Source organism: Tachysurus vachellii, chromosome 20 (assembly GCF_030014155.1).
Source record: "Tachysurus vachellii isolate PV-2020 chromosome 20, HZAU_Pvac_v1, whole genome shotgun sequence".
Taxonomy (NCBI): domain Eukaryota; kingdom Metazoa; phylum Chordata; class Actinopteri; order Siluriformes; family Bagridae; genus Tachysurus; species Tachysurus vachellii.
The window spans coordinates 14,812,246-14,822,733 of NC_083479.1; the positions used below are offsets into that span (position 1 = coordinate 14,812,246).

The following is a 10,488-nucleotide window of genomic DNA, read 5'->3' on the forward strand; positions in this document are numbered from 1 at the left end:
TTTAACCTCAGTAAGAATTTTTAACCTTATTCAAATAATATATTAGAGCCATAGAATAATAAGTTAGATAACGTGGGACAACTGTAAGAAAATAATAATAATAAAAATAATAATAAATCAGCTATGTGTCAATGAACACTGGAGTCTCTGGATCCCAACTCGAGAACAATTAGTCAGAGCAAGGACATAACATTCATTGCACATTTACTCACTGAACATCTTTATTGTATACCATCGTACGTTGTTTATTAATTAAAGGAAAAACTGATTAAATCTCACTTTAAATCAACCAACAAACACACAAACATGTTTCAGTTTTATATAGCACATGGAAGAGGACAACAGTGTTTCAGACATGAGCACTGGTGATAGTGGAAAATCTCTTTTACACCAGACATAAATTTCAAACACAACACATTTATTATAAGAAGAGAAGACAATACATATGTACAAATAAACATTAAGCAGTCAGTCTATGAAGTATATACTCATTATATTTTCACATATTCTGTTAAATAAAAAGTGTACTCCAAACATAACATGTTTACAGATGTTTGCTAACAGATTGTTTTTGTGAACGATGATAAAATTTCCATTTTATATTAGAGAACTATCTGCATATAAATTCATATTGTCAAATAATATAAATATCAGCATAATTTGGTCTGTCAATCATTACTGAATATTGTCAGAAATGGGTTGCATACTGAATTGTAAGAAGACACAATGATGTGTTTTGCAAGTTTTGTATGTTTTCATATATTTAAATACATTTGAAAAGTAATTAACATCTTATTTTAAAGTAACAATAAGTCATGCTTAGAGGCCTGAAGCACAGAATGCAATTCACAGATGCAATTTTCATAAAAATTATAATTTTACTTTAAACTACAGAAGCTTGTTCTTAAAAATTCATGGAAGGTATTTTCTGTGTTTTGTATGTTTTTAAATGATTTGTGGAGAAAACTATTACTCCAGCAATGAAGAAGGGATATATGAATCCATACAAGTTATGCTTTTTTTCTAGGTGTGTCACTGTAAGGTACGTTTTCTGAAAGAAGACTCTCTCGGGGTCGCAGAACTGCACACAAACAAAAAGACAGTTGGTTTATAATAAGTACTGATCACTATTACCATATAACTATTGAATAACCACAGTATTCTGCATACAGATATTACCAAGCTTATTTTGGCCAACATGCTCTGCTTGTAAGACATTTTCCCGCAGGATTGTCTCAACAGCATTGCTCATCTTGATCATCTGAAGAAAAAGATCATGAGAGAATCATAACTACATCTAAAGTGACCTGAAATTGTTCTTACAACTGGGGTGAAACCAGACGTAGAACAAAAATCTACAAATAATAAGATAATTAGCAATCACAGACAGAATGAAAGTTTGCAAAATAAATTACAATGTCTAGTCATTTATTTGTACCATATGTTAGAGCCATACCTGTTGTATATTTTCCTCTGACGTGTCATTTTTGTTTTTCTTAAATTCTTCATTGATCTTTAATCTTGCAGCTGTGGTTCGAAAAAGAAAATTAACAAGTAAAATTGACAGTACTCCATTTGCCTTGATAATTAGAACATTAATTCTCATACTAATTCTTCTACTTATTCTGACTATACTATCAGTTACTAATTATTCCTCAGAATCCTCTCCGATTAACTAACGTACTTTTTAAAAAAAAATAATGAGTGGGTTTTTGACATAAGCCTCTGCAAAAATGTAAAACAATAGAATTACACAAAATATCAGCTATAATAATTAGAAACAGGATATCAGCGAGACATACAAAAGCTGTATTCAAATAAAATACTGACTCAAACTGTATTTATAAGTACAAAGAAATGTAATGCTCTGTTTAACTGGCTGTTCTTCCATCATCAATTTGCCTTTGAGCAGAAGCATACAGGCAAGTTACATGACACAAAAACAGCGCTGATCAAATGTAGAATTTTCTCTTATTTTTATCGATTTCATTCCTTTGTACCAAAACTTAAAATGACAAGATTTCATAACTCACTCTTTAGAAGCCATTTAGTATGTAATGAGAATATGGGGCAATGTGTGACTTCCCCTGTACTGCTGAACCATGAAAGAACAACACTGAAAATAAAATCAGCCAACATCCTGACCCATAACCCAAATACCCACTTTGACCTTATCAACAAAAGCATGGAGGATGATCTAATGGCTTAAAGTGCTATTCAAGACCAAGGTATAAAAACTAGTGTACTGTTTACATTTTATCTACCTGCCAAAGCCCTTTCATCGTCTTTAAACACAATCATCCGTGTTCGATGTAGAGCTTTAAATGTTCGAAGCACCTGTAAAAATAAATTAAATAAATAAATACATACATACACACTTTTAAATAAATACTTTTGTTATTGCCTACAACTCTGAATGTTCCATAACAAATATCACTCCTTAAGAGATACAGTCTCGAGCGTTTCCACAGGGATTGAAACATAAATTGCACAGTCCATTTAAATAAACAAACACTTTATGCATAAGGAGATGAAAGGTATGATTCATTTTTAAGACAGGATCCCTAACCTTTAAACGTGTCCCCATCTTTCTGGTCTCCCTCTGGCCTGAAAATGACTTCACCGTTCCCAGACCACAGCGCCACCTGTTGTATTGGAGCATTAATGACTGTTACGGTCTGGGGTGATTCTCATATCTTGCATGCTTCACCCCAGAATTTACATATTCACACGGTGGAGAAAAAGGTTATGTGATTAAATGTAGAAATAATTGCATTTATATATGTAAATGATAGTATAATAAGTCAGAAGCAGGGTGTATAACTACTATCTAGCTGTGTTCAGCTACACCACACACTGGCCACACACATATGTTAGTTGTCTTTCTATCTCATCTGCTAACATATGGGAGTTCTATTTAGTTGCTGTTGATGACTTTTAGTATGAATGAAGTAACAGTAGTCAGCAAACTTGTAGTTTAACCAGCAATCTTTCAAGTGTAAGTATGAAAATCTCACTACAGAGGTCTCAAGTATCACGCATTAAGAGTAACAGTGACTCATTCGGGTCGTTTATCACGCTTTCCCGCCACACAATGTATTTCTCACGCAGAAACTTACTATTTATCATATATTTAATATGCCGCAGCGCCCAAAATGTATCTGTCCGCACCGCTGTCTCTATGGAACCGGACAGGAATCATAGATATCTACACCTAGATGTCGCCTTGGCTACGGCAGTTCATTGGAACGAATGCGTCAATAGAGCCGCCATCTTGGAACAGGGGACCCCTTGTTCTAACGGAAATAAAATCACCATAAATTGTCATGAATGCGATTTTCTAGTTTCTTTGGTTCGTTCTAACGGTCAGACATATATTTATCATTAACTCCAGAGAAAATTTTAGGTTTTGATATTAAGATAATACTTTTTCACAATATAATGCATAGTGCTAACAGGTGTAAGTTTATTACTCACATTCTTCCACTTGAGTAAACTTCAAATGAACAATCACTACTTACCTTATAGCCTACTGCATGCAGCACTGCTACAATGGTGTGACTATACATGTTCATTTAAACATTTAAATTGTATTGGTTTATTAAATATGATACAAATCACACTTTTGCCACATTAAATAAGTATGTACTAAAGTCTCATAAACCAAAAAAAAAACAAAACTCTGAGGTTTGACTCTGAGGCTGAACTTGTGTGTTACACTGCCAAGCTAACTGGTGACATCCTTCCAGGACTGTCAGCTGAGTTAACCATTTTTAAAACTAAGTGTTTAGTATCCCTGCAACAACACAACCTTACACAGTTTCTTCCTGACACTTTTGCTCTGCAGAACCCACAACCTTAGGGTTAGGAGTTAAAATCTCAAACCATTAGGCCACGTCAGTTGGACTGTCAGGCCGAGAATCACATCAGTGAGGGCTTCCAATCATCTGAGGAAGAGGACTTCTTTTCCTCCTTGAAGAAGACCAGCCAACTAGTCATATCTTCTAGGCATTGTACTAAAATGTGTTCTTTTTCAATGGGCATATACCAAATATAACATTATCAATTTAATATAACATTATAGTCATTATGACCTTTAGAAATATGTTTTTTGAAAAGGTGGGGTAGTGCACAAAAGGCCCCTGTGGCACAGCCTAAGCTTTTGTCCTTAATGGCATTTTTTTCAATGACCTAACCATTACACCAGGAGTTCACTTCTTTAGTAGTTGGCTATTAAGTTTATTTTGATCTTTGTTTCTTTTTTCCCTCTTACTAGCCTAAAATCATTTTCTCATTTCCCGCTGTGGGAATAGAACTTGGGTTTTTGTGTTCAGAGTCCAACTTCCTAACCATTACGTTTACGGCATATCCAGAGGGACAGCACTGATTACAAGAGCTGATCATAAAAATAGATAGATAGATAGATAGATAGATAGATAGATAGATAGATAGATAGATAGATAGATAGATTTGATGCATCTATAAAAATTAATTTATTTTCTTATTTATCTTATTTTTGCATTTTGACATCAGAGTTGAAACTGTGACATAATCCAATCTTTACTGTCACTCAGTGGTCAAGCATGGAATTAACAGAAAAATCCATGAAAACACTGGTACTTCTACATCTACAGTTATGGCATAAAAACGTGCTTTGAAGACTATATCAATGAAAACATGACTCCTGGTTCACTAGGTTACAGACTGAATACCATCAGCCTAAAACTCTGTTGGGAGAAATTATATCAATTTTTACACATAACTGTATAAAACAAACAAGGAAAACTAAGCCCTAGTTTTAAGTGTTTCAGAAAGAAATAGGACTTTTGATTGCCAGTGACTCAGCTTCAGTTCAGACATCGTGGGGAAGTTCATTCCACCACCTCGGCTTCAGAACAGAAAAGAGTCTTGATGTATACCTATCTCTTACCCTGAAAGATGGTGGGACTAGTTGAGCAGTGCTTTTTACACTGATGTAAGCAAGCATCAGTGTTTTGAATCCGATGTGTGCAGCTACTGGAAGCCAATTGGGTGGTATACTAAAGTATACAATAATACCTGAGTTAAGTTACATGGCATTGTGGTCTTTTTGAATTAGGCAATTAAATAGAAAATTGTAACTCAATATTCAAACAATTTTATATTATTGGTTTTAAGAAAAATCTAATATAAATATTTGTTTTCTCAAAAATTTAGTTGTTTTTGAATATGCATGCTTTTTAGCATCATTATATTTTGAATTCATTTTAGGCTATAGCATTTTTAACTATATAAGATGATTTTTTTGAAAAAATCTGTGCAATTTCAGCATATTATTACATATTGTATAATTAGCACATAATTCCATTAAATCTGAACAATAGGGAAAGATAGAGAATGTCGATAGAAACATGCATAATAAAACAAAAGTGGTGCCATTTGTCATATGGTTTAACAATTTCGCATTTTCCTCCAAAATTACCTTGATAACAGCTGTAAAAAACAATCATTAAATGCCTGTGAAATGTAGACAAAGAAGGGTTCCCATCCTAACTGAAAACTACTTCACTTGAAAACAGCCATTTTTAGATTGCTGCAAATATTTTTTCTTGGTTATAAATGAAACACTAAAATGCCAATTTCTTTGCCTTCTCCCATGGAAATTCCTCTCTTCCAAAATGTCCAAAGCTGGCAGTTTTCTGAAAAATGGGTTTTTTCAGACCAAGCTCTCTGTAAAAGAATATGTACAGAAATCATCCTCATGAGCATTTTATGCTGTACTATTTTAACGTCTGCACTTATGTTTGTCTAAATTCTACTTACTTGACGATTACCCCAGGTCTTAAGTCAAAATTCTTCTGAACAATTTCCAGAAGCTCATCTTCATCTCTGGTGGATGTCCCATAATGGAAAACTGAGATAGACAACGGATGGCTTATGCCAATGGAATATGAGATCTATGAACAAAATCAGTAAACAGAGCAGCTGTGATAAAAGTACAAAATATACAATGTTATTCACCTCTCCTCACTAGTAAATAAACTAGTAACTGATAAGCTTCTTTATACTGGCATCTAGCCAGACCATTAATATTAAAAACCGCCAAAACTGCTTTTTGTAAACAATTATACTGAATCAGTGTCAGACAATCGAAAGCATAATGGCATTCCTTACCTGTACCAGTGCCCTTCTGCATAGCCCGGCTTTTACAAGTGATTTGGCAACCCAGCGAGCAGCATAAGCTCCAGAACGATCCACTTTGCTGCAATCCTTCCCAGAGAAAGCACCACCACCATGACCACCCCAGCCACCATATGTGTCAACGATGATCTTTCTGCCTGTAAGACCTGCATCTCCCTGATTATTAAATGAAAATTTCAGATGCATGAACGTGAAGTCAAATTAACACAACATATATCAAACATATATCAACATATATCTTCAGAAGCTTCCATTTAGAACTTAAAGCTGGTGTACTGGCAATGAAAAATTTTACTCACTTGCGGACCACCCATTAGGAATTTTCCACTTGGCAGCAGGTGATATATAGTTCTGTCATCCAGGTACTTGGCTGGGATAACTGCTTTGACCACTTTTTCCATCAGATTCTGTCGGATTTCAGCTAACGTAATGTTGGGTTTATGCTGGACTGAGATGACCACTGTGTGAACTCGATTTGGCACCATAGCCCCCTTATTATCACAATATTCCACTGTAACCTGTCAAGATCATGTCACATTGTTTTATAGCTACTTATGTTATTGTACTGTACTGTGAAGTTTTCTTCCCTTCATTTTACCTGTGATTTACAGTCAGGTAATATCCAGGAACACTCTCCATTCAGTGACAGCTCTTTCATCTTAGAATTGAGTTTATGAGCCAAGAGAATGGTCAATGGCATGCATTCCTCTGTCTCGTCTGTTGCATAACCAAACATTAAACCCTGTAATGATAATAATAATAATAATAATAATAATAATAATAATAATAAATACAAGAAGAAGAAGAAGAAGAAGAAGAAGAAGAAGAAGAAGAAGAAGAAGAAGAAGAATTACCAAGCATTTCATCAAACATGATTGAAGATTATTAAAAAAGGCAAAAATAAAAAAAAAATAAAAACGAAAAGTCAGCATTAATAAAAAGGGAACTGCTGGTAAAACAAAAGATACATAAAAAATACAAAAGCAAATACAATAATATTTGAAAGCTATAAAATAGCATTGTGGCTATGTGAATGTTTGATTTTTATATAATGATTTTATGAAATACACATGAAACCATCTAAAATTGCAAAATGTATTTGTATAAACTAAATCTAACCTGATCACCAGCACCAATGTCCTCCTCATCACGACCTTCAAACACACAGTCACTAATCTCAGTACACTGTGGCTCCAAGGCCACAAGCACATTGCAGGTCTTGTAGTCAAAACCTAGTGATAGAGAAATCATTATGCTTGTTTCTGTGCCACCAGTTATTTCATGACACTTTGTCCATCTTCAGTAACTGCTTTATATTCGTTAAGATCAGTTTGAATCCTAGGAAAACCAAACATGAAGTAAGAATGACCCAAAAGTGGGTCCATCAACAGGGCACCATGCACACGCATTCACACCATTCACAAATATGGACATTTTAGTTTTTCCAATCTATTTGATGGGATGCTCTTGGGAGGTGTAAGTACCCAGAAGAATCCCACACATACAAAGGGCAAACAGGCAAAGGATTCAGACAGAGATAACGGGGATGCAAGTTGTGATCACCATCTGCATTGAATATAAAAACAAAGGTGTTTCAATTTTTTCCCTTTGGGATATCAATTTTATTATCCTACCTTTGGATGAGTCATCATACCCAATACCCTTCACAGTGTCTCTGACCACTTTCTGAAGATCAACTACTGCCTTTGAAGTCACCTCTCCGCAAAGCAAAATCATGCCTGTCTTAGCCACACATTCTGTTTTAAAAAAAAAAAAAGGAACATTGTTCCTTAATCAAACAATAACAAAAAACTCTACTGAAGTCTAATAATAACATCCTACTCTGTAATATTGTGTAGGTCCCCAATATGCCACCAAAACAGCTCAGAACTGACAAGGCATGGACTCCACAAAGCCTATGCATGAGTGCAGTGGTATCTGACACCAAGATCTTGGGAATATTCAGTGTCGCAAGGCGTGTTATTGTGCTGAAAGAGGCCACAGCAATTGTGGACCATTATTGAATACCATTGCCATGAAGGGGTGTACTTACACCCCTTACCATTACATAGGTGGAACAGCATGAATTCACCATGTCACAAAGCAAAAGTCTCACAAAGGTTTCATGAACATGACAATTTCACTGTTCTTCGATATTCAATGTTCTTCAGAGGCTGGGATGTGGTTCACAGGTCTAACTGAGGATTTGTAGAACAAACAGGTGCCTGTAGAATCTGCAGAATCTGCCATATACAATCATGTCAAAATGCACCAGAAATACAAAGGATTGTTTCCAGCATCTTGTTGAATCCTTGGGATAATAAAGGGAGGACCTACCCAATATTAGTATAGTTTTTCTAATTAAGTGCTCACTGATTATAGACATGTAATATATAAATGTAATATAATATGTAATATAAAACTTGATCAATGACATTCATGAACTAAATTCGATAAATTAATTGAATTAATGGAAGAATATTCAATGTTTATACCACATGCAACTCTGGAGTCAGGGTCTTGGAAAAGATAGGCGTCCAAAACAGCATCACTTATTTGGTCACACATTTTATCTGTGGGTGAATAAGAGGACACATTTTTTCAGTATGTTTCTATTTTCTATATAATATATTTTATATAATCAATTAACTATTAAATTCATGGCTAACTCTAGATATTTTTAAATGATTATGGCAAAGTTTATGTTTATGAGGATGACGTCTGGATAAACTTTAATATTTCAAAATGAACTACAATTGATAAATTAATAATTTGTAATTACCGTAAAAATAATCTGGAAAGGACGGTTTGAGCATGTGTAATGGATAATATCTTGCATATTCATACCTGCAAACTCACAAGAGGTGAAAAAGGTGACAAGGTTCGAAATATTACCCCCCCCCCCCCAATTTTTCAAAAAGAAAAATTGAGAACTTAAAATGAAGCGCTCTGACAAGAACATAAAGGGAAAAGACAACATTTGCACAACAAAAAAGCACTTTTAGCAAAATTTCTTGGAAATATTTTTTCTCTGTACAATTTGAGTGCCTTGGAACCAGGGGCGGTGGCACGGTGGCTTAGGGGTTAGCATGTTCGCCTCACACCTCCAGGGTCAGGGTTCGATTCCCGCCTCCACCTTGTGTGTGTGGAGTTTGCATGTTCTCCCCGTGCCTCGGGGGTTTCCTCCGGGTACTCCGGTTTCCTCCCCCGGTCCAAAGACATGCATGGTAGGTTGATTGGCATCTCTGGAAAATTGTCCATAGTGTGTGATTGTGTGAGTGAATGAGAGTGTGTGTGTGCCCTGCGATGGGTTGGCACTCCGTCCAGGGTGTATCCTGCCTTGATGCCCGATGACGCCTGAGATCCCCGTGACCCGAGGTAGTTCGGATAAGCGGTAGAAAATGAATGAATGAATGAATGAATGAAATATATAAGACGCGACGATGATTGAGACGTGAGGCGTCATCTGCTTACTAGTGCTTCACACTCCAGTCCAGTTGTTGGCGGTGAATGCACCAAAAGTTGGTTTGCCATCCGCCATAAAAAGTCATTAGAAGTAAAGACACGAGGCATCAGCTTGATAGATGTTATACCACGCTGCGTCCAAAACCGCCGCCTAAGCACTACTTCGCCTTATTATTGGATGGAAGTAAGCGGTCCCCCCCCCCCCCCAAAAAAAAAAAACAAAAAAAACTAAAAACTCTTCGGATCTACACGATTCACACAAATGACATATTTTAATTAAAAACGGCGAATTTCGCCGAAAAGCGACTAGTTTGCAGGTATGCATATTACAATAGTCATTTCTGTCTTATATTTATAACAAAAACAGTGTCTCACCAGCGTGACCTGCACCCACAGATTCCGATGTAAAAAGGAAAGTTTTTCCTGGCTTGCTATACCCTGTATAATTCATTATGAAAGTAATGGACTCCAAAAATCAGATACCAGTACTTTTTAACCGCAGGAAAACAAGTAAAGAACTGCACCAAGACTTAATTCAAGTCTATCTCTGGTGGGCGTGGTTTGTTCTGCCTCGAGATAAGTTTGCCCCGCGTCCAGGCCCACCGATTTTGCAGTGTCAGCACTTGACAAATTACACGAACCACCGTTTCTTCATCAGATGATATAAAACGTGCTTTGAAAATCTCTAGACTGAAAAGAAAACAATAATAAAAAGACCGGTTCATGCCAAAAACAAATCTATAATATTTGTCCCACCTGGACACTGAAGACTTACCTAAGAACTGCAGATGTTATAATAAAAAAATCCTTCATTCCTTCATTCATCCATTCATTCATTCATTG

General features: G+C 35.7%; 2 protein-coding genes across 4 annotated transcripts; both read right to left on the reverse strand.

Moving 5' to 3' along the window:
- Positions 1-305: 305 nt before the first annotated feature.
- lyrm7 (LYR motif containing 7) lies at positions 306-2,709 on the reverse strand. Its single transcript, XM_060896224.1, has 5 exons — positions 2,570-2,709; positions 2,265-2,337; positions 1,457-1,527; positions 1,180-1,261; positions 306-1,081 (listed from the first exon to the last, which is right to left on the reverse strand). Exons 1-5 carry the CDS (start codon positions 2,660-2,662, stop codon positions 1,011-1,013), a joined length of 390 nt encoding a protein of 129 aa, XP_060752207.1. The 5' UTR covers positions 2,663-2,709; the 3' UTR covers positions 306-1,010.
- Positions 2,710-4,542: 1,833 nt separating this feature from the next.
- On the reverse strand, positions 4,543-10,175 carry mat2al (methionine adenosyltransferase II, alpha-like). 3 transcript variants are annotated; one of them, XM_060896222.1, is made up of 10 exons: positions 10,021-10,089; positions 8,963-9,027; positions 8,676-8,753; positions 7,815-7,937; positions 7,300-7,412; positions 6,779-6,922; positions 6,480-6,698; positions 6,154-6,336; positions 5,803-5,936; positions 4,543-5,709 (listed from the first exon to the last, which is right to left on the reverse strand). In XM_060896222.1, the coding sequence occupies exons 2-10, from the start codon at positions 8,994-8,996 to the stop codon at positions 5,607-5,609; spliced, it is 1,131 nt and encodes a 376-aa protein (XP_060752205.1). In that variant the 5' UTR covers positions 8,997-9,027; positions 10,021-10,089; the 3' UTR covers positions 4,543-5,606. The 3 variants fall into 3 exon arrangements, with proteins under 3 accessions (XP_060752205.1, XP_060752204.1, XP_060752206.1); XM_060896221.1 differs by lacking the exon at positions 8,963-9,027 and having other exon boundaries at positions 10,021-10,175; XM_060896223.1 differs by lacking the exons at positions 4,543-5,709; positions 8,963-9,027 and having other exon boundaries at positions 5,799-5,936; positions 10,021-10,175.
- Between the last annotated feature and the right edge of the window lie 313 nt (positions 10,176-10,488).